This window comes from Talpa occidentalis, unplaced genomic scaffold (assembly GCF_014898055.3).
Source record: "Talpa occidentalis isolate TD23 unplaced genomic scaffold, MPIMG_talOcc4v2.1 talOcc4.2, whole genome shotgun sequence".
Taxonomy (NCBI): domain Eukaryota; kingdom Metazoa; phylum Chordata; class Mammalia; order Eulipotyphla; family Talpidae; genus Talpa; species Talpa occidentalis.
In genome coordinates, this window is record NW_023602073.1 from 95206836 (window position 1) to 95232180 (window position 25345).

General features: G+C 36.0%; 1 protein-coding gene across 4 annotated transcripts in view; it reads right to left on the reverse strand.

The window, feature by feature from the left end:
* RNGTT (RNA guanylyltransferase and 5'-phosphatase) overlaps nucleotides 1-25345 on the reverse strand; it is a 296605-nt gene that overhangs the window by 172599 nt on the left and 98661 nt on the right. For all 4 annotated transcript variants that reach the window (XR_008553280.1, XM_054699028.1, XM_037520092.2 and 1 more), the window contains 2 exons: nucleotides 24577-24686; nucleotides 23058-23159 (listed from right to left, as the gene is read on the reverse strand). Coding sequence is in view for 3 of the 4 variants with exons in the window: in XM_054699028.1 (XP_054555003.1) it covers nucleotides 23058-23159; nucleotides 24577-24686 (212 nt within the window). In the remaining variant the exon portion in view is untranslated. The remainder of the gene's footprint in view (nucleotides 1-23057; nucleotides 23160-24576; nucleotides 24687-25345) is intronic.

Below are 25345 nucleotides of genomic sequence, written 5' to 3' on the forward strand. Positions count from 1 at the left end.
AGTACCCATCCTCTAAGGAGAGGGACCTCACAAGCTGGAATCTCTACAGAGGAGGTATAGAATAGAAAGTGCTCAAACGACTAAGGGGACACAGACCAGTAGGTAAGGAAGTGATGCAAGTGGCACTCTACCTAGAATGTACCCCTCCTGCCCAGAAGCTTATTTTCTGAGAGGATAGCAAGACTGATGCCATGAGAGCCAAAAGAAACTGGAAAATGAGTGGTAGTTACCTTTGGCTGTAGGAGATACAAACAAACTAGAAACAAGAGAATTCCCTTCTCTCACCTTCCAAATTCCTGTCAAAAGTCCCAAAGAAAGCCCACAGGAAAAAGGCTGACAGGAAAGAATGGGAAATGTAGTTTACAGAGTTCTATCCCCCACCACAGTATAAAAGAATAGCCTGGAGCTGAGACAGCAAGTAAATAAACAGCAAATCACTGAAAGGTTTTTAACAAACTAGTAGTATAATTTGACCCACATTTTCAAAAGTTCACCCCTATATAATGCTCTTATAGGGTGGGGGGAAATCTGTAGATGACAGAAATTATGAGGCTTCTATAGTATATCCAGTGGAACTACAATGGCAATGATAGATTCATTGGGTAAATTCAAGACATTTAAGAGGCAGATTAACAGGACAATATGCTTTTGACTGGATATGGAGCCAAGGGAATAGAAGTCAAGGCTAACTTCCAAGCTTCTGTTATAAGGGACTGGGTGTACTTTCTTTACTGAGCCATGAGAATTTTAGAAGAAAGAAAGAGTAATTATTCAGTTTATTTTAAGGGAAGTGACAGACACTATGAGCTCAGTTTTCAACATGGATAATCTCATTTTCACATGAGAAACCAAAACTCCCCAACTTTCTCTACCCTGTCCCTAATAGGCTGAAAATAGGCTCAGGATCTCAGTCAGTCTCTACTCCTTTCCCAAAACTTTAAAACTGGCAAGCAACAGGGGGCACAGGAATAGCTATAACATTATTCAGAGGAACAACACAGACAAGTGCTAATGGTGGCTTCCTACCAACAAGTGCCAATGGTGGCTTCCTACTCAACGTGCTCCTGTGCCTGACCTTGGCTCTGTTCCTTACTGCCTGGTCTCCCTCAATTCCTATGCATTTTTCCAAGACTGGTTCTCCTGAAAGCCCAAAGTTGATGTCTACTGCTCACAGTCAGTGTAATACTAATGGTTATGTTGTTGTTTTTTTTTTTTCTTTTGGCTCACAATATTCATCTGAAGGAAAGTTAAATGTACCTATAACGTAATCCCACCGTTATATCCCCCACATAGCCTGAATACCAAAGCTTACATGATACTAACTCTTTATATAACTTCATATCAAGACACATGCCATCTATTTCCCATTCTTCAACAGAGATGGTATATAATGCTAGATGCAGAGCTTACTTTCCCTCTGTACCTTTTTCTCTCATAAAATTTCATTGTCAAACCGCTATGGTTTCTACACCAGTTACACTTCCCTTCATTTTTATTCCCAGTAGAAATGGCACATACATCCCAAAACCTAAAACATCAAGGTAACAGAGATATTCAGAAATTAATTCATGTATACTCGAAATTTTTATAAAGAAAATTCCACTTAGAGCCAATTCCTCAGATACAATTATAAATGTTCCTGACATAACAGCAGTTGGTTAGACTCTGCCAACAACACCTGTCATACCTATTTCTAAAAAATAATACAAGAACAGCTGACTTGCCAAACTCCTGTTTTCTTCCTTCCCCATAGGGGTTCACACACACTTTGCTTTTTTTCTCTCACTAACTCACTGTTCAATAAATTTTTATCTCTGGTAATCTCTTGCAAAGTATACCCATGTCATCTTCAACACATTCTTCCCATTTATTTCAACTCTTAATAAAAAAGAAAGAAAAGCAAATTGTGTTATGTGTACATTTTACAAGTTTTTGAAATGAAAAAAACATTTTCTCCTTCTAGTCTCATTCACTTAGTCCACTAATGAGCCTAAAGAACGTTTAATCAAGGCTGGTGACACATCTGTATCAAGGAAAATTAAGACAGAAATTTTTAATCCACCTAAGACAAAAATATAAAGAACCAGTGTCAGAGAATCCCTTCCACAATCTCCATGATATTCTTAATTTCTTCATTAGCTTATAAAACCAAATCAGATTTGCCCAGCAGAGTTTTTAAATTGTCAAAATAGAATTTTTATGTACGTCTTACATGTTTTGCAATTACAGCTCGTTTAGTTACCAGTGCTGCAACAGTATGCTTTGTCATTTGTCACAGCAGACATACACAGTAAGTCATTTAGCTCCCTTAAGAATTAAGCAAGCTTCATAGGCTAGGTTGGAGAACCTCCATTCACACTATAATTCTATGGAAAATGCAACCTAGAGTCTACCAACATAAGTTAAAGCAGCTCAGCAAAATACTTCAGATAACTCTATATACATCATTGTTCTTATTCCTTCTACAAAAGGACCAAAATTTATTGATAAAAATCCTACACACAAGCTTTACTTTCAAGCTAATGGCTATTGTCTGTTTACTTAACACAAACAACATTTCAACATTCTTTGAAATGAAAAACTAAAGAAAAACTATTTGAAGGAGCACTACCTTAGTTCATCTTCCCAGAAATTCAAAGAATTCATATTAAGGTCATTCTTATTTTCACATTAACTAAGTAAAGAGAACAGAGACTCCCTGGTGGCCAAGGGGTTAAGTCTTAGCACTATGAAGCTATCAGCAGCCACTCAACACAAGTTCGATCCATGGCCACAGCAGACCTCTCCTGTCTCACCCTTCCTCCCCTCAGCAGTGTATTTCAGTAGATCTGCTTGTTCTGCTCCCCATTCTGTCTCTGGTGAAACCTCTCACCCCCTGCACCTCTGGCCTATATCCCAGCTCTTGTATGCATAAATAAATCTTAAAAGAAAATTTAAAGAGAACACACACATACAGTAACACAACTACCTCACTTCTTTAAGTTGTATTACTACTGCTAACAATCATGGAAATGAAGACACAGCTCTAACATAGACTCTCCATCAAAAACTATCAAAACTTTCATTCAGGGCCTCCCCGGTGGTGCAGCAGTTGAGCGCTGGGTTGTGAAGGTGCCCGCAGCCTTTGCAGTGCCGGTTTGATATCCCCGGCCTCTAGGCAAGGGTCCCACATGGCATGCAGACCTCTCCTGCCGCCCGCTGCGCCCCTCAGCAGTGTCTTTGGGTCATCTCCCTGTTCTGCTCCCCGCTCTGTCTCTGGTGAATTCTCTCACCCTCCCGCACTTCTGACTGTAACCAGTGCTTGTATAAATAAATAAATCTTTGAGAAAAAAAAATTTCTTTCAGCATTATAAAAGATACCAATGCAAAGGGCATTTTTTAATTTTTATATATTGATTCTACAAGTACAACAGTGTTCTTCAAAAGATTAGCTCTTTTTAAATCCTGATATCATATCAATTGAAAGTCATGAAACAGATAAGATTAAGGTTTTATGGTCTTAAATTCACTTTAAGTCCACATCTTCCTTCTCTTATATCACTTATATACATACAATAGTAATTAAACAGACATGTATTACTTTATTTTAAATTGCAAAACCCACTCACTTCCCCATCATTTGCAAAATTTGCCTAACCACCTTTTATCTTGAATGTTAATTGTATGCTGAATGGCAGGCCAGCAGCATGCCACTGAACAGCTGGAAAACTTGCCCACATTTAATGTCTTCTACCTAAACATAGCCATCTTTATTTTATAAACTTTTTATACAGCAAATTTTCTACTATGTTCTGTTCAATCTAAGTTTTGTTTAAGCTTAATAAACAGTACTTAGTAAGCTAGTCTATGGAAAAATTGTCAGTTACAGACTCTATGTTTTTAGTCTCAATTTAGGTAATTTCATCAGAAGTAAATCCCAAAGATGTAGGGTACTTACCATTTCTTAAAAAATCACAAATTCTCTAAGCCTTCTCATTAAATTATCATGTATACTTCTATTAACAGACATTAATCATTTTCAAACCATAGATGATTCTGTTTTAAGGAATCTCCTTCAACCAGTAAGATTTTGAGTCTCGTACAAAAACCATCACTGTAGAAAGTTAGGCAAGGTCTATAGGGCCCAGTGTCTGTTTCTGGATTCCTGGCTGCCATTACACAGAAGTAATGATCCTAATCAAATGTATTATAATGTAAAACCAAAGTTGTTCCTAACCACCCAATTAAAAAACAATTTAATTTGCTTACTTTGTTTACATGAAGTGTCAACAAGAATTCTATCATTATGGGCTTGGGGAAGAAAATTCCAGTTCCAGAGCCTGTAACACCAGCCTCAATAGTGCTTGCTATCTAGACCCCTAAAAAATAAGCAGGCTGATTGGAAATGAAAAGCTACTCAAATATTATTAAATGTTTCTAACTATCTGACTCTTCAGTATATGCTTTTAACTTGAGAATTACAAATTCCTTCTCCCTTCTCATTTTGCCATCTTCCACTGCTCAGAAATTTATGCATGCCTGTTTCTCAGCCTATGTACTACTACTATATCCTGTCCTAAAAATATATATCTTCAAATTCTTACTCAAAACTCTCATCCATGACATCTCTCATGCTCCAAATGATATATTCTAATTCAAATTACCTAATCACTCCAAATTTTCCAGAAATTATAAATCTATAATGGGCAACAGGTAATTGTTTATTACTTGTGGTAATTGTATATTATGCTTGTAAAAGAGAAATATACAGCAAGCAAGTGGGAATCTTAAAATCCACCTTAAGGAATTTCAACTTTACTTTTTATTGTGCTAGTTTATAGTTCAAAGGCAACAAATGTGAAAAAATACTATACTCTATTTACCAACATAAATATTAAAGGTATTTGTTTTACATGCCATAAATTATATATTAACACATAGTAAATAAGGGTAAAGATATCTGTAGGCAAGACAAAGCACAAACATAGAAAGATACAAGGGACTTACTTTGGTGGTTAGAACATGAATCCCAAACAGGCTCTTGCTAGCTGTGAGATTTTTGCACATAACTGCTCTAAGAGTTTTCTCATCAAAAGTCTCTACCTCCTAACATGGTTGCAAAATTAAATGAGTTAGCACAGGGCCTCCCCGGTGGTGCAGTGGGTTGAGCGCAGCACTGTGAAGCTGTGAAGCCTCCCTGGTGGCGCATCGGGTTGAGCGCAGCCTCCACAGTGCGGGTTCGATTCCCGGCCAGCCAGGGAGATTCCCACATGATGTGGCAGACCTTTCCTGTCATGCCCAATGCTCCCCTGAGCAGTGTATTTCAGTCATCTGCCTGTTCTGCTCCCGACTCTGTCTCTGGTGAATCCTCTCATCCTCCCGCGCCTCTGGCCTGTACCCCAGCTCTTGTATTAAAAAAAAAAAAAATACTTTAAAAAAAAAATTAATGAGTTAGCACACCCATAATCATAGCAGCCCTATTCACAATAGCTAGAGTGGACGCAACTCAAATGTCCATCGCCAGAGGAATGGATAGCAAAACATGGTATGTACATTCAAAGGATTATTATTCAGCTTTCCAAGGGAAAAAAATGCTGACTTATGCCAAAAATATGGATAATCCTTGAGGATATTACACTAAGTGAAACAAACCAGTCACTTAGAAAAGACAAATACTATATGACCCCAATTATATGAGGTACTTAGAATAATAAAAACCACAGAGACAGAAAATAGAATGGCAGCTGCCAGGGGTTGGGGGAAAAAGAGGTATGAATTACTGTTTAATGGATATGGAATTTTAGTTTCTCAAGAAGAGTTTTGAGAATGGAAATTGTTAATTTTTAAATATATTATGAGTACATTTAATAATACTGAAATATACACTCAAAATGGTTAAGATAGCATATATTTTGTTATGTATATCTTACCACAATAAAAAAAATTAAGAGAAAAAAGAATTAAGTGTGTTACTATATAAAGGATACCTAGTATTGTCCATCACCTGGCTATTGTTATATACAAGGCACACAGTAAGAACATAATTAAAGTTGGATATAACTATTATTAATACTACTACTACTTTATACAATTGAAAAAAAAATGAGGTTATTGATAAGACAAAACCTGGATGAAAGGATTAGTTTGAGAACCCTATAATTGGGATAGAAAGGGTCATCCCTTCCCAAAAAGAAGAACTGAGAGAACACATAAGTATAGTTTGTAAAATCAGAAGCTGTACTATTTGAATCGGCAAGTCAAAACAAAGAACTCAAATAAATGAACTTGAATCAGGTGGATCTCTCAATCTGTCTGGGAACTTGTTTCTAAACATCAGAATGATAAAAACAAACCCAGAGCTTAAAATATTCTAATGTATTGAAATTTTTTAATATTTACTAACAATAACGGTACATCACATAAATAGACAACTCCAAAAGCTATTATACATATTGGGAAATTACTGTTTCTTCCACAATCTAATGCATTAAAATAAAAATAACAAATTAAATTATAATTAAATTGACATGGGTTCATATTTCCTTTGCAAACAAAAAAAAAATTATAGCAATAAGAAGTGACTGATAAAATCCTCTCCTATGTATAAGTTTATAAAGTCAACTAATTAACAGAGTTTGGGGAAACACAACAAGTAGAATATCAAAGCATACATCCTTCATTGAATGTATATACCATGTTTTGCTATCCATTCATCTGGCAATGGACACTTGAGTTGCTTTCACGTAGCTATTGTGAACAGGGCAGCTATGAACATGGTTGTGCTAACTCAATCTTGCAACCACCTTCAGAGGAGGTAGAGATTTTTGATGAGAAAACTCTTAGATGTTAAAATGGTAAAAATGGTAAAAAAACAACTGTCATACAAGAACAGAACTTATTTGCTATCAGCAATATATGTCTTGTTATTTGCTACTTCTGAGGGTTAGAGTATGCTCCCCCTTTCCACCAATCTACAAATTGGAGAATTATGAAATCTTAAAGGTTTAAAAGCGTTTTTTAATGTAGTACCTACCACTTGGTCCAAGTAGTGTGTGCACAAATGTGGGAGCGCGCGCACGTGCACGTACACACACACACACACACACTCCCCCATCCTCCCCTCCAGCCCCGTAAAAATCCTAACAGCACTGAAGACACAAGGAAAACCAGGCTAAATTCAAATGCAAGTGAGATCAGAAAGTCTTCTTATAGGCACTACCAACAACACAAAAACTATCTGGTTATGTTACCACCTCTAATTCCTAACAGTCTAAAAATACACTATACTTTACATAATGAAAAAGATAATGACTAACTTTCTATAGCAAAAAGCCTCTACCTCAAAAACTATGCTTGAATGTAATACAGATGTTCTAATAGTTTTTAAGCTCACTTAAATTTGTTTCTTAGTGGTTACCTAAAGTCTAATAGGTTAATAAACACTCTGAAACAATAATTTGATAGACACAGGTGAATAAATCAATTTCTTTAGATCCTCAAAAGCCATAAGGATGAAAGAGAATCTTAAAATACCTCTTAAAGATTGAGTGAAGTTAGCTAACTAAATAAACAACTTATCACTTAATTAGAGGAAAGGAATATTTCCCTTAGTATTTATATGTCTCCTTATGCTCAGAAATATGACATTTTTGTGACATTAAAAAAATGAAAGTCCACAATTGCTAATTACGTATAGGTTACTGAACAAATTTGGTCTCTGTCTTTGAAATCTTCATCCTGACAAACAGAGTAGACACGTGCCACACAGTGTGATCCTTGGACCAGTAATACTGGCATCACCTGGGAATTTGTTAAAAATGCATTATCTTCGGTCTCACCCCAGACTTAGTGAATCCAAATTTTCATTTTAACAAGATCCCCCAATGACTGGTATGCAAGTTAAATTATGAAACAGCACTGCACTGCATTGCATAACCTCTAACTACCCTTAACACTAAAATTACAAAAGTCAAACAACAGAAGTCAAAATAGCAAAGAAATTAAATTTTTTTAAAGATAGATTATTTATTTATTTATTTATTTATTTATACATAGGTACATACATGCAGTCAGAAGTGCAGGAGGGTAAGAGAATTCACCAGAGCCAGAGCTGGGTGCAGAGCAGGCAGAAGGACTGAAGTACACTGTTGAAGGGAGCAGCGGGCGGCAGGAGAGGTCTGCGCGCCATGCGGGACCCTCCTCCGGTGGCCGGGGAGCAGCCGGGGATTGAACCGGCGCCACAGAGGCTGCAGGCAGCTTCGCAACCCAGCGCTCAACCGCTGCGCCATCGGGGAGGCCCAAGAAATTAAATTTTTAAAACACGTGCAAGAAAATACTTGTCTAAAAGTTAGTCAATAAATTTTCCCTCTTTTCTTAGAAATTGTCTTTATTTGATGCTAACTACAGAAAAAAGAGCAACAAGGGGTAAAAAGAAGACTAAACAAGATCGTAAGTTGGTTCTAGTAAGTCTTCCAATTTTCACATTTTATATTATGCAACTTCTGAAACTTACTGTTGGCTAGATGAACTGAATGAATGCTAATAAATCAATCTACTTTCAATAAAAGTTTTCACTAAGTCCCCCCAAAATTCACCTAGTAGTCCTTGAAAATGAAAGACAAAGTGTTGAGGGGTAACTTCTAGTCAATTACTATAGGGTCTTCTTGTGCCTCCTACCAAGGTAATCCCCCTTGATAATGTCTTGCTAGGGTTGGCTTTTCCATTACCCCTTTTCTTTTCTTCCTCCACTGACAGAACTAGGTGGTCCGCTTCCCTTTCCACAGCAACTATTCCACAGGTCCATTACCCTGCCTTCTGTATCACTATGGAAAATATTATTTCCATTCTCAATACTCTATTCAAAATACAGCTCTTTTTAGTACCTGAAAGGCCATTGGACTAACGAACTAATTCAGCAACTGAAGGAGGTCTTAAAAAAGATAAAGTATCTCCCACTTTACAACTTCCTAAGGACAATTCAGGAAGTAGGAGGTAAGGAAATAGTCAAAATTTAAATTAGAAGCTAGAGGGGCAGCAATCATGAGCCATGATATGTTATTCTGACATGCTTAAAAACAGAAACAGCAGAGTTTAACTAATCACCTTTATGTAACAGTTTTGTGCCTTTAGGTAAGTACCTAACTGTCAGATGGTCAGAATTTACACAGACAATGGATTTATACTAAACAGAATAATCCAACTCAGGCTTTTTTCACCTCCTGATTTCATACTGCTCCTCTCACCCATGTTACTCACCCTTCACTAGTTGTCCTCCTCCTGAGAACTCCTATATTCTCAGAATCTCTGTCGTCATTTACAAGCAATTATCTTTCATACTATTCTCTCCTGTATTCCTAGCTTATTATCATAATTAGATTGACCCATTTTAAGGGCATGATCCATGCATGTCTTAAATATTTTTTTAAGATACAAATTAATTTTCCTCTCAAAACTTTATTGCCATTAAAATTGACCACACATTAATGTTATTTTTTGGCTTTAGGTGCTAGTCAGAGCAGCTACCATTTAAAGTTTGTCTAAAATTAGAAATTTTTCTGTAAAGCAAGTGACTTTTTTCAAGTTTTTCTACTAGAATAATCAATCTTTTTTTTAATTATCTTAGTGAAAGGGAAAGAGCTACTCTGTAAGAAACTTGAACTTTACTTTTAACACAGATATTATGTTTCTCTTATTTTACCATGTGATATTTTACTATAAAGATCCCCAGTAATTTATTTTAAATTTATGAATGAATGAGCTAACAGCACAATTAAGATATTTTTAACAAAGATAATTTTGAAAGCATCAAAAATGCACAAAATGATACTTGATATTATTTAATATTGTGTAATGCACATAGGGAAAATACAAGTAGGTAAAATTATCTCTCAGTGTAGCAAATGTTTTAAATTAGCTTTAATTTCTCCATTAATTAGTACGTAATGCTTAGTGAATAGTATTCAAAATTAACTGATTTCCATTAGTATTTATTTGTTCATGTCCCTATAAAAAGAAGAAAATCCAGGAGAAATCCTAGATGTGCCAACCTTAACAGCTAAATGCTAATACCACTGTATCTGCAAAAATAAATATGGACTCATATAACATTACAGCAACTACCAGAGTAGACTCAATGTGCTGCTGCTTAACGTTTACAATTTAAGCAATAATTTTATTTGTTCTATTTCTACACTATATTCTGTACCTCTAGCCAGTAATTTACATTTTATCAGACTAATATAAGACATGAAAACCTTATATACCATTCTAAATGATTCACACATAGGAAAATAAAATTTAGTTCTCTGCCCACGCAAGTTTTTAAAAATTAAATTCTCTAAACTCCAAAATGTTGCTAAAAGAAATTTTGTCCAAAAAAGCTTGCCTACTAGCTAAAATATGAGAAACAGCAGCAACATTAGAACAGGGATGAAAACCATACATGCATTGTACTAAGATGGGCTGCCTACAAAATCTCAAATCAGATGTCAATTTTAAAAGGAGTTGTCAGAATTGCTCATTCCTTATTTCTTTACCTTGTTCACTGACACTAATGCCTTTTGGAACCATAAACATACAAAAGCTGGATATAGCTGCTCAGGAAAGTAGAAATACCATGTGATTTTTTAAGCATCTCATTATACAAATTTCTTAGCCAAAATATAACTGCAGCACTTTCATCAAAATCCTTATTTTCTTCATATATCACATATAAAGCAAAATACTTTTCTACCCTATAAACCTAAATTTCACTACTGAAAACAGAACAGCTATATTCAACATTGACTACTGTTGGACTCCTTTGTTTCCAATACAAACAACTGAAAGCAAACGGCCCACATGAGATAAAAGAATTTTCCCATCATTCTTTCACTGTCTGAGATTATAACATAAGAAAATCAGTTTCCTGAAGCAGGCAAAACATTTTGCAGACTTTAATATGGCAAAAGTGTTCTTTTAAAAATAGTCCCAAAATGACAGTGCATAGTCATCTACAAACGTAAAAATAGTTCAAATGCAATGCACAAAAGACTGCTAATGCTTTAAACATTGCTGAACACATGGGCTCCCTAATCCTCATTTAGTAATCCAAAACTAATATTTTGGGATGTATTAAATGTACAATGCATTCGTTACACACCAGAATCTACTGCTTCACAAAGGTAGCCTGAATTAAAGCTGGTCCTCTGCTGCCATCTAGTGAATTCACAAAATGACTAAGCTAACCAAAAATGACTAGGTACATTTTTAGATTATGAATCTGTTAAATAAAGCATTAAAATATACCGGGTTCAGAACATGGCCCATAAAATACCACTGAAAAAATGGTACAAAAATATATTAATACAATGGAGCAGCATGTATTTCTACAAATGTATTCCAGAGCATGTAGAATATAGCAATAAATGATAATAATTATATTCAGGTGAATAATTACTTCAGTGAAAAAAGGTATCTAGAATTATATCATAGCACTTTAAAAAAATCAAAAGTCCAGAACAAACTAAATTTTCAACCACACAGAATTTCAAATAAACCATGATGCATTCAAACAATGGAATAAAAAGATCCTTTACTTCCCAAGACTTTAACAAAATGCTAAGAACATTGTTAGGGTTTTGCTTTGCTTTTTCCAAGTATAAAGCTACCTGATAGTTTTTTAAATATGCTCACAAGTTCATAAATTATTTGAAACTTCCCCATCAAGAGATGGAACATCATTCCCTATCCTTGAGAGCAGACCGAATTTCCATCTCACTTCCAACAGAGTATGGTAGAAGTGGTTAATGTCACTTTTGAGATTAGATTATAAAAAGACTACTACTTCCACATTGGATATCTTGCATTATCTTGCACTCTCTCTCGGATCACCTGCTCTGGGGGAAGATTGCTGACATGTGGTAAGGACATTCAAGCCATCTGTGGGACCCTACTGGAACCCGAGAGTATATAAGAGTCAACAATGCAGAATCAAGTTTTCTCAGAGCTTCCCTTATCTGATTAAAAGCACAAACTTCTGGGGATAAGGAGACAATGAATTCCCTCTTCAAGGAGACTTCGCTCGTAGGAAGGAAACTATCTTAAACCCACTCTCTGGAAAGGGAAACTATCTTAAACCCACTCTCTGGAGCAATTGTACTGCCATGAAGAAAATGGAAAAGATACTGGAACTACACCAAAAAAAATTACCACCTTTCTTACCTCTCAACTTATCTCCCATTTGTTCTCCTAAAAACACACTTATATTTCCTAAAAAAAAAAAAAAAAAAAAAAAAAACACTTTTGTTCTTCCCAAAGAAACATTCCTACTCCTTTGCGAAACAGTACCCTTTCCCTATTAAGTTAGATATATAAGCCCGTAACTACAGCTGCTTCGTAAGCCACTTCTTTTGTATGCTCCCATACACAATGAATAAACTTTGTTTTTTCCCTTCTGTCTTGTGAATTTAATTCACTCCCCGCTCACCCCGCCACCAAAAAATACCGCCACCAAAAATAAGTAGACAAAAGAAAAGTTAATTTTCCTCCCACACATCCGCTGGACAGACAAAGCAAGAAACAGAGAAGGGCTCAGGTCAACAGCCAGTAAACTGTCATCAAGCACATAAGAGAGCTGGAAGTGAAGCCTTGAGATGACAGCAACCCTGATTGACAGCATGATGGCAACCCCATGAGACACAAAGCTAGAACCACCCAACTAGATTGCTCCCCAAAACTGTAAGTGTTTGTTGTTTTAAACTACCAAATCTGGGTGTAATTTGTTAGACGGCAACAGATAGCTAATACAACACACATGAATGAAGATACTGAAGGGAAGAAAGGAAAGAATGAGCAGATGAACTATTTCAATAAATGTCCAGTTGACAACTAATGAAGTACACAGAAGCACTGCAGGAGGTGGCAACATTCACAAATAGATCTGCCTGTTTTGCAAAACCTCAAAGATGATCCAGACCCACAAACATCCACTAAAAGGATGACATGAGAGACACGGACTGAAAAAGAGGAATTGGTTCTTTTAAAACTAAGGTGAAAAGAATTAAATCCTCACAACTCACATACAAAATATGCTTGTTATCCTCTAAGGATAAAAAATAATCTAGAGGGCTCTTCTCTACAGAAACTGGACCAAATTCTGAGGGAGAGATAAAGCAACTATGCAGGCAATAGCACCCAGAAGAAAAGACCACTCTTTACAGGGCCGGAGGGTTCTCCAGGATAACTGTTTAGCATAAAGCAAAGGTCACACATCCATAAACCTAGTCCACGTTCCTACATTCAGAGTTTTCACACAGTCTTCTCATTTTTAAATTCAAACAAACGACCAAGGATCACCATATACTTGATGAATACCAGAGAAATGAAGAAAGGTAATTCAAGAAAAATATAACTTTAAATACCCTCTAATTAGTATTTTCATAAGAGATACAAGAAGCTATCATGCCCACAAATCAAGAATAACTTGACATGAAAAGGTACAGCAGAGAATAAGAAGCATGTACTCTTGAAAATTAAAAGCATAATTATAATTCATTAGAAACATACAAAGAAAATAAAACAAACCTCCCAGAAAGCTGAAAAAGACAACAGGAGATGAAAGGTATATATGTGAGAGAAATATCAGAGATGAAAAAATAATCTAGAATCTAGAAGACATAATGGGGGGGAAAGAGCAAATAAAGTGTAAGAGAGGAAATAAAAATTTCCCTGGAATGGAAGAATCAGGTGTTCACATTCAAAAAGATCACCAAATTTCCAGCATCATGAATGGGGGAAGAGGGAGGAGAAACCCCACCTAATTAGATATTCACTAGGACAGTTTAGGCCAAGAATAAAGAAAAATTCTAAAGTTTCTGGTAGCACAAGCGGATCACTTATAAGAAACTAAATCAGTGTAATACCAGATCTTCTATCAGAGTTATTAGAAGATATTGAAGTTTTTAATATTGAGGGAAAATAATTTTTAATCTAAAATTTGATATACAAAGTATTAAATTTAGGGCCAGAGAAACAGCATTTTCATGGATGGAAGGGAAGAAGGGAGGGGGGAAGGAGGAAGGGATGGAGGCAAAGGGGGGAGATGAAGGGAGGGGAGACAGGGCAGGGGTGAGGAAGGAGAGGAAGAGGAAGGGGGAGGAGGGGGGAAGGGGAGAGGAGGAAAATATGGATTTCAGAAAGCTAGGAGATGAATTCAAGATAACACACTTTTATACACAGGCTAGAAATCACAGGAAGTTCTACAAGACCAAAGTCTTTGGGATAACAAAAAAATAATTGAAAGAAATAAAATGACTAAAACCTAGAAAAATCTTGATTATGGGGTAAAGGCAATTAATGGAGTGAAAAACAACCTATCTAAAGTCAACAAAAGGAATGTTCTACTTCAAGTGACAGTTAAGTCGTGACCTGGAACTCTGGGCAAGCACTGTCTTTTGGTATCAATTCTATCTGCATAGTGTGTCTCTTTGAGAAACAAGCAAACTATACTCCCCAGACTCATCTGCCAGCAAGGAGGGAGAAACCTATTGCTCTGGCAGCAGTCATGGATCCAAGGGCTCAGCTTCTCAGCAGACACCCTTCAGTGAGTGGCTGCCCTACTGCAGCCATGACGCATTCCAACAGCAACAGCCAGAGCAAGGCAAGTGCTAACCAGGCTCCAACCAGAGGCAGTAGAACTGTTTGAGCTCCTCAAGGTAATCCCCTTTTCCAATGCCTTTGTAACCAGATATGTATTAATTCTTAAAACATAATTATAATTCATTAGAAACATACAAAGAAAATGAAACAAATCTCCCAGAAAGCAGAAAAAGATAATAGGAGATGAAAGGTATATATGTGAGAGAAATATTAGAAATATTCTTTCAATTAATCTAAACAACAGTCCTGTGGGGGGAGAAGGGGATTTTATTTTGACCACTTAAATATAACATATAAATGTAAGCGGAGTTGACAATATTGAAATTAGAGCTGACATAATGGAGACAGACAGAAAACAAGGAACTCCAAAGTTCTCATTTTACAAGAGTCAAGAAACACTATATAGAGGTTATTAGAACAATAAAGGGAAGATTAAATACACAGGAGTGATCAAAGAACTAATAAGAATAGTATAATTCTGATGAGAAATTGGAAGAAAGGTGGGCACAGAGATTTTGGTGAGTTAAGCCTCAGGCACTGCACCAGGAATTCACCTAAAGTAGACTAACAGTGATACACATGTATTATGTAGAGTTTGGGGGATAACCACAGAATACATCAAAACAGAAATGCTTAAGAGTGGTTGTCTTTAGAGAGCAGGACTGATAGACAAGAAAAGGGGTGGAGGGCTTCTATTAGAAGCATTCCAATATTATTTATTTAAACATAAACAAGCATTACTTTAAGAAAGTTTTTAATAACCTAATAGAAAAATATTTAATGAAATGGAAACACTAATAAGTAAAAGCAGATTATCAAACTGTAAATCACATATACTAAAGTTTAGGTAGAAAATATACTTCACCTAACAAAAATCTCTAGAGCAGGGACCACAGGTATTTCTAGCACTATGTACCTTAGCACATAAAACACTGTATCATGAAATGAATCCGTTTTCATTTAACTGAACAACATAATACATATAGACAGAGAAAAGCACACATACTCTCTGTATGTCTAAAAGCACACACACCAAAACTTACGCAGCAATCATCTATAACTGATAAGATTATGGATGCTTTTCATTTTTGTTCTTTTCTGTATCTTCATTTTCTAAATTTTCTACAATGATTATAAATTATTCTTATAATGGGGATATTATCAAAGACACAATCATACTGTTTCCATCACTATCAGACCAGAATCACAAAAGACCAAAAAAAGACACTTTCATTAAAATTTATATCAAGTCCAAGTTAGAAATTATCCCAACTTCTAACAATGAAAAAGGTTTATTAGTAAGGTACAGACAAATTCATTCATCATGAACTGATTAAGAGGGTTTGAAAGCTTTCAAGATACGTAAATACCGCAAAATGATTACTCATTGCACAAATCAGGTAATTAGTTCCAATACTGGTAAACAAATCTCATCCCTCTACAGTTCTACTGATAATAAGTCTCTCTCTTGGTTATCTTAATGTTACTTTTAGATAGTTCTAATCATAATGAGAACACTGAGTGTCTTTTACAAACTTTTAAGTGTAAAATCGTATGATATATTCTTTTAATCACTATGAATTGACAGGTTATGCTTCTTAGAACTGCATAACCATGTGGATTAAAAATATAAAATACAATATCCTTTTAAAGATCTTCTATCAGAGGGTAATGTCACATCCATTTCTCAGATATACTTTGATCTAGAATAAAATGTAAAAATCTCTCTTAAAATGGTTTGAGTGGCACTATATATCAAAAGGGCAGAAAGATATCAACACCATTTCGATTTTATAAAACAATCAAGTCTTCATGAAAAGATCAAAAGAAATATTCCAAAGGTTTTACCTTTTATATTTGTCCCTGACATGGTTGATTACTTTCAATTTTATTTTGTATAAAGACTACATTTTTAAAAAACAATTACTCTCTCAAACCCATTTTTCACTGGTTCACAAAGGCAAATAGATTTTTCCCCCTATTTTAACAAAGCCTACTGTAGGCATTTTATCATTACACATAATGGGCTAAAACATGAGCAAATAACGAGTTCTTAAAGTATGATGGAATTATGAAAAAATAAGTATGAAAATCCACTTAACAGCTCATCCAGCAGATAGGTCCAAGTTGAGATGGGATTATAGGGCAAATGTTCACCAGTCTGGTCTGGTAGCACAATTCAAACACTAAAAAACAAAGTCTTTGCAACTCTTATTTATTCTACTCTCAAATTTCAAAATCCATCTAGGCCACCCAATATTACACTGCTACGATTAAAATCAGTACTAATGTCTTATATGGCATATCAGTAATTTAATATGGACTATCAACTAATAGTCCTCAATGGTTTTTCAATTCTCACTCTTTTGCCTTGTCTATATATAGTTCTACTACATCTTAAAGCGGCCAAGGGCAGGAATGTATGTGTTTTCCTAGGTGTCTTATAGCATCTTTGAAACTGTGGAAGCCTATAATGGTTTAATAGCTACCTAATAAAGTAATAAATATTAATTCTAGAAAGACAATGATTCCCCCATTAAGTGAAAGTTGCAATGCAATTCCAATTATTACTGTAATTTGAAGGAAATCTGATGAAATTTTTCTACAACTTATTTATAACAGTATATATTGTATGCCATTTATACGGACAAGCAGGCAGTGAGGGAGGAAGGCAGTAAGGAGAGAGAGGCATACTATCCAGCAAAACCAAACTACCCACACTTAACCAAAGGAGCAGGATAAAGTTCTCCCAAGGAGAACTTAAATTTTTCTACATGTTTTATAAGTTAAGTATATTTTTAAACAAGTAAGTCACCTATATTTCTAAGAATAAAACAGTAAAAGTAATCAAAGAAATATTGGGGAAAATAATAAAGACATCATCTACCAAAAACAGGAAATACATTCATAACATAGCACTGTGGTAAAGACCCTCTAGAGCCAGACCACCTATATTCCAATCCCAATTCTGTTACTTACATAATTGTGTGGGAGTGGGAAATGTACTTTATGTAACTCATTTTTCTAATTTATAAAATGGGATAATATCCGTACCTATACATCACAGAGCTGTTGGGTGTTAAATGAGATAGATGCTCAGAATATACTGAGATAGATGCTTGGAAGAATGTCAAGCACATGTAATTGCCCAATAAGCACAATTTTTAAAAATATAATTGTTGCTATAGCCAAAATACATAATAAACTAGTGCAACCATATTGATATTCAAAAAACTGTAATTAATGCAATAACAAAATTTCATTTGTCACAAAAAAAGGTAGACTCTTGCCATATACAGCAACATGGATGGAGCTGGAGGGAATCACGCTAAACTCGGTAAGTCAGAAGGAGAAAGACAAACACCAGATGGTGTCACTTACATGTGGAATACAGAGAAACTAAACAAAAGGTCCGATAAAGTCAAACTAACAACAAACCTCAGAAACCTGAATATAGAACTGATGCTAGCAGGGGGAAGGGAAAGGAGTGAAAACAAAGTTGGGCGAGAATACAATGCATTATGGAGGTATGTGACTTGCCAAGCACTGGTGGTATAAAGGCATAAAGACCAGCTTAGTCCCTGTACTTGTGAAGTTTATGATATAGCAGGACAGACAAAATGATAAGAAAGAATAAAAATAGGGGCCTCCCTGGTGACGTAGGGGTTAAGTCTCGGTGCTATCATGCTATCACTCCTGCAGCATGAGTTCAACCCCCAGCAGGGAGCTACCCACATGGCGCAGCAGATCCCTCCTGGCTCACCCACTGCTCCTCTCAGCAGTGTACTTCAGTCAGTCTGCCTGTTCTGTTCCCCACTCTGTCTCTGGTGAATCCTCTTACCCTCCACACCTCTGGCCTACACCCCAGTTCTTGTATGCATAAATAAATAAAAATAAATCTTTAAAAAAAATTACTCTTGATAATGAAAAATGCTATGAAGGAAACATTACACTGGGATAGAAGACAACATCTCAGTTTTAAAAATTTGACTTCACTGCAAGTTAAGAAATATAACTAATTGTTCCTTCAAAGTGATTTCACCTGTTTCAAAGACTACAGTAGCTTAGTGTTTATCAATTAACCTTTATAAATACTACAAATTTCTCACTGTTTCATTTCTTTCCATTTCCGTATTTCTATCTATATTATCTGCCTTTACATTTAGAAAATATTTCCTGTTTTATAATATTTTAAAATCCACAAGGCAATCCTGCCAAAACTGCCATTGTTATCTCCTGATTTTGGTTAGATTAATGCAAAATTACTAAGCAATATCTTTTATTGCTAATTATATCCACATCTCATATTACAATCAATTTCAGAGATCCTCAGATCTAAATATTACTTCTAGGTATAACAATCAATTAGCTATAGGAGAAGGGTAATAATAATACAGGTCCCATACTCTATAGTGGCATGTTTGAAGAAAATGAGGTCTAGGGTTAATCAGCTGTTTTGATTCTGTGGCCAACTAGACCTCTTAGGCTTGTTTTACCCTGTCAGTCATAGAAAGTCACTCTTCCTGTGCTACTAGCCTTAAACCCTACTGCCCAAAAGAGAGATTTTGCACTGGTCCAGAAAACATCTCACACAGACATTTTTCTCCCAGAATAAAGTATCCTAAGACAGAACAAACATCCAAATAAATACTTAAGGGTTTTTCCTTTGGTTTTTGGTGGAACATGGTTCTATGAGATTTCAGAAACACCTTAGCTTAAATTGCTTTAACTGACAATTTTGAAACACAGAGAAAGGATCTACAACTGCAATGGGGCGGTTGTAACATAATAACAGGATGACAAAATGCAAGTGACAAATTTTGCAGATCTTACTATTTTAGCCAAGGGTAGCCATGATCACAGCTGGGATACTATGGAAAAGGCAAAGTAGAAAGTACAACAGATCTGACCTATACCCTCAGCTCTTGTATGCATAAATAAATAAATCTTTAAAAAAAAAAATAAAGTTGATGCCAAGGCTGGGCACTTTAAAAAAAAAATTATATAGATATTATATATAAAAGATTATTCAAAAGCAGGCCTCCCCGGTGGCACAGCAGGTTGAGCGCAGCACTGTGAGGCTGTCCGCAGCCTCTGCAGCATGGGTTCGATTCCCGGCCATCCAGGGAGAAACCCACATGGCGTGACAGACCTCTCCTGTCGCACCCGCTACTCCCCTCAGCAGTTCTTTCAGTCATCTGCCTGTTCTGCTTCCCCACTATCTCTGGTTAATTCTCTTACCCTCATGCATCTCTGGCCTGTACCCCAGTTCTTGTATAAATAAATAAATCTTTAAAAAAAAAAAAAAAAAGATTACTCAAAAGCATATCATGTTGAAATAATATCATATTCACTTAATTGTAAAATCAAAATTTATCTGTCCTACTTCATGTCTCCATATATATCTTTTAAGCTCACAAGTTAATTGTAGATGAAGACAGCATGATACAGAAGGCATAAGTGCCAATTTGATATTCAAAAACTTGTCCTAAAAGTTAAATGCACCCTATATCATCTTCAAAATAACATTTAAAAAGTAATGGAAAATCTAGGATATCAACTGAAAGAACATTATATGAAAGCCAATTGTGGGTTCCTATGCGCTGACTTTTCATGGGCAACTGTGACCATGAAATTTGCCATGTGCCATGTGCAAATCACAACACAACATTCCTTGACTGCCTACAGAGAATAGCCTATATCAAAAGCCAGGGTCACCTAGGCTGCCACTGACATGATACGTGACTATCTTCATGGTGATCTCAGGAAAACTCTCCTGTGAGAACATCAAATACTTTGCTGACGCAAATGTCCCTTGACATATGATCATGATGTCCTCTTCTCTGTTCCTCGTAAAACTTTGTCTCCCTTACCCAGCAGACCTTACTCCTCATACTACTACCTCATACTCCTCATGATCAGCTTTCACTAGCCTGTGTACTTTCAATAAATGGCACAAGAACTTCTGCTCAAGTAGCAGAGTCTTGCCTTGCAAGCCTGCTCCATGACTGTTGTGTCCCTCAAGGGGTTCCGGCCACAAAGAGGGAACAAAGTTCCTGTCACAAAAGCCAACTTCTTTTAATATTAAAAATATTCTATTAAGAGTTTTTTGGAGTGCCTCCCTGGTGGCGCAGGCTCTTGAGCGCTGCACTGTGAAGCTGTCTGCAGCCTCTGCAGTGCCGGTTCGATCCCCGCCAGCCTCAGAGCAGCCCACATGGCGAGCAGACTTCTCCTGTCTTGCCCGCTGCTCCCCTCAGCAGTGTATTTCGTCAGTCTGCCTGTTCTGTTCCCCGCTCTGTCTCTGGTGGATCCTCTCACCCTCCCGCGCATCTGGCCTGTGCCCCCGCTCTTGTATAAATAAAAAAAAAGTCTTTAAAGAAAAAAAAAGTTTTTTGGAAAATCTAAGATGAATGTTGCATTTATTGAAATGAAAAAATAAAAATAGGGCCTCCCCTGGTGGCACAGCGGTTGAGTGCTGGGCTGCGAAGCTGCCTGCAGCCTCTGAAGCGCCGGTTCGATCCCCAACTGCCAGCGAGGGTCCCACAGGGTGCGACAGACCTCTCCTGCCATGCCTGCTGCTCCCCTCAGCAGTGTATTTCTTTGTCAGTCTGCCTGTTCTGTTCCCCATTCTGGCTCTGGTGAATTCTCTCACCCTCCCACGCTTCTGACTGTACCCAGTGTTTGTATAAATAAATAAATCTTAAAAAATTAAAAATTAAAAATTAAATAAAAACAATAACTAACCATGAAAATAAATCTCAAAGAGACCTACACGCTCATGTTCATTGCAGCATTATTCACAATAGCCAAGATATGGAAACAACTTAAGGCTCAGTCAACAGATAAAGATATTGTATGTATACATACACACATACACACACAACACACACACACACTGACATACATACATACACACACACACACACAGAGGAATATTTTTCAGTCATGAGAAAGAAGATAATTCTGCCATTTGCAACAACATGTATCATCCTCAATAGCATCATGCTAAAAGGAGTCAAACACTATATGATATTAGTTCTGCGTTGAATATGAATAGGCTGAACTCAGATACTGAGAATGGAATTATGGCTACCATGGACTAGAGAGTGAGGGAGAAGGAGATATATCACTAAAAAAGGTACAAACTTCCAGTTATAAGACAAGTACGTCTCAGGGGTCTAAAACTTGGTGACTGTAGTTAATGATACTGTATTATACACTTGAAAGTTGCTAAAAGAGTAGAACTTAAATGTTCTCATCACGAGAAAGAAATGGTAATCATGTGAAGTGATAAAGTGTTACCTATGGCTACGGTGGTAATCATTTAGCAATATGTAAACAGAATACATCCCTTAAACTTACACAACTCTACATGTCAATTAAAGTTCAGTAAGCTGAAAAAAAATACTTGTGTGTGTGTGTGTATGCACTCCTAAATATTCTGAAATGCTTTATTATGAAAAAGTTTAATAGGATTTCTAAATTAACACCTATTAAAATAATGTTTCAACTATTATAAATTTGCTTAATAAATAAATTTATATATAATAAAACTAAAAAATATGGATTGCAAAGAGAAAGAAAAATATAAAGGCCTCCCTGGTGGCACAAGGGGTTAAGTGTCAGCACTATGTAGCTATATGCAGCCACTGCAGCATGAGTTCAATACCCAGTCAAGGAGATCACCCACATGGGGCAGCAGACCTCTCCTATCTCCGTCCCATGCTCCCCTCAGCAGTGTTATTTCAGTAGATCTGTCTGTTCTGCTCCCCACTCTGTCTCTGGTGAATCCTCACCCTCACCCCCACACCTCTGGCCTGCACCCTAGCTCTTGTATACATAAATAAATAAATCTAAAAAAGAAAAACTAAATGTTACTGAGGAAGCACAAAATCCATACTAATAAACATTTTAAAACTCAGGAAAATGAAATTTGGAGCTAAGCTTTGTTGTAAGGACACAACCCTAACAGTGCATAAAATCCAATGTGTAAGCAAAAAGGAAGAGAAAAAGAAAAATTAATCAAAAGAATAAAATATAGAATGAACCAGAGAGAGCAGGTAATTTTTAGATTATAAACTGACAATACCTCTCTTAATTTTAGGAATACCTAACAATCACTAAAGACAAAGTGATGGGTAGCAGACATACCAAAAAGCACAATATTCTCAAGGAAAAACACTTTCAAACTTAAATTTGGTATAGATTTATGTCAAACTAACAACTCTGAAATCAAAAATTTAGCAGAATGAGAGGTAGCTATACTACACAGCTAAAAATACAAGTAAAACAAAAACTATACAATACTTGACACATGCTTACTTTACTGTTCAGATCAGAAATTTACAATCCCAAGAATGCAAACCTTCTATAACAACTAAGTAATATTCTTCCAACTACTAGGGGTTATTTGCATAACTTTTTTTAGAAGTCTAACTTACCGAGTACCATCTGCTTTCCAGCTTACTTTATATGGATTCTGCTCCAAAAGTTTAATATTTTGCTTGTCCATGGAAACAGGCTGTGCTCCCGGGAATCCAGACCTTAAAGAAGAACATTTTATTACTATCATGGCTGGTGTCCATATAAAGCAATAAGTGCCTTAAACCATTTTCACATGAGTCACACATTTATCACAATGTTCTTCCTATCATGAGTATGTCAGTTGGAATCATAGCAGCTTTCATAGGAATGTTTAAAAAAAAGTTATTTTCTTGACATTTTAGAACACAAATTATCAAGTTTCTAACAGCCACTACTATTAAATATTAATAATCTTAATACTATAATACTATTAAATATTAACATACAAAATTACATAGTAAAGCAGGTATATTTATAAGTCTTTTATTTCAGAAAACAAACATTGGCTTAATTATGTTGTTCTAGATCTCATAATCTTCTATCCTGATCTTGCCAATTTGGCATAACTCTGCAGAGTTGGCAAATTTCTGTTCAAAGGATGCCAGGAAATGACAAAATAGAAGGAATGTAGGTTAAAATTAATATATACTGGCAGGGGATTAACACATCAAAATCAGTATTATTTCATCATCATTTTCTTCTTTTAATAAAATTACTTCTAGCTGATTGAGCTGTATATACCAGTGAAAGAGATCTCTTTTTCACAATTAACAATCCTGTTTCATCAAGTTCTAACTGTATCACAATTTTCTGCCAGACAGTAATGATCAACAAAAATGACCTAAGAGCAAAGAATTGTCTCCTGACTCCTCTCCATGAAATGTCTAATATCATATATACTTGCAAGTCATGGGAGGGAGCAGAACATCTTCAAAGCTAATTCTTGCAGGATGTGATTACAGGACTGAAAAATGAAGCACATTCAAGCTTTACCTCTTATCCCTTAATAAATTATGACCAAACCAAGCATTAATCAGCAACAATAGAATCAGACACAAAATACCAGTGACAGCATAACTTCCTATTCCTTTAGGATGACATGTGAGTCATCTAATTTTCATTCAACTGTCTAGATATTTTACTGCTTGTCTTGAGAAAAATCCAATAAACACTTGTTTGACATTTTCAAGAACTGTATGTAAAGATACAAACTTCAAGAAACAAAGGAGTTATGTCAATGTTTGCATTAATGTTAAGTGTTGCAGAGAAAGAATAAATTTTATTTAAAACATTAAAATGTTCAGGGCCTCCCTGGTGGTGCAGCAGGTTGAGCGCAGCACTGTGAAGCTATCCACAGCTTCTGCAGCCCTAGTTCAATTCCTGGCCCGCCGGGGAGAAACCCACAAGGTGCCGCAGACCTCTCCTGCCTTACCTGCTGCTCCCCTCAGCAGTGTACTTCAGTCTATCTGCCTGTTTTGCTCCCCATTCTGTCTCTGGTCCCGCACATTCTGTCACCCTCCCGCACATCTGGCCTATACCCCAGTGCTTGTATAAATAAATCTTTTAAAAAAAAAAAAACTTTAAAATGTTCATTACCCTTCCCAGCCACAGAACTGGTGACACTTCTGTTGCACCTCTCCTAACTTTGGTTGAGTTGTTACTTGAGTTACACCTTTAACAGTTACACCTTCCAGGAAAATAGCACCCTTAAAAGAAAAAGAAAAATATTTTATTAGGATTCAAATCTATTTACAAAACCCAAACTGAGAAATACATCCATTTAGTTTCACAAATCTGAGTAAATACATAAAACAAAAATGGTGTACTCCAGTAGGCTCTACCAATACCCCTAGGATATACGCTAGTTTTTCCTTTATCCAGCATATGATTTTCAATGTACATACAAAGCAGTATCTGCAGCATAATATCAAGGCACTCCACAGGCACTACTCATAATCATAACAGCAATAGTAATTTATCTATCATTAACTCAGAGCTAGGCATTTTATAAACATTTTCTCTAATCCTTATAATAACTGTGAAATATATCATGTTATATTTCACAAGTGAATGAGGCATAAAACTTATGTAATGTATTCAAGTGGCAAAAAAAAAAAAAAGAATCTGAACCCAGATCTACACTAAACCATTCATCAATGAATCTTATTTGGGGAGGGAGAAGGGAGTTGTATCACTGTTGGAATGTGGATTTTATGGAGATACATACCCACAATATAAACCTTTGTAATGCAGAATAAGAGTATTAACAGTAGGCAAAGTGGCTAAGCTACAACCATTGAATATATCTACATAAAAAAATTAGTATTGCCCACCACTAAAGTTTTGATTGAAGTTCTTTAACTCA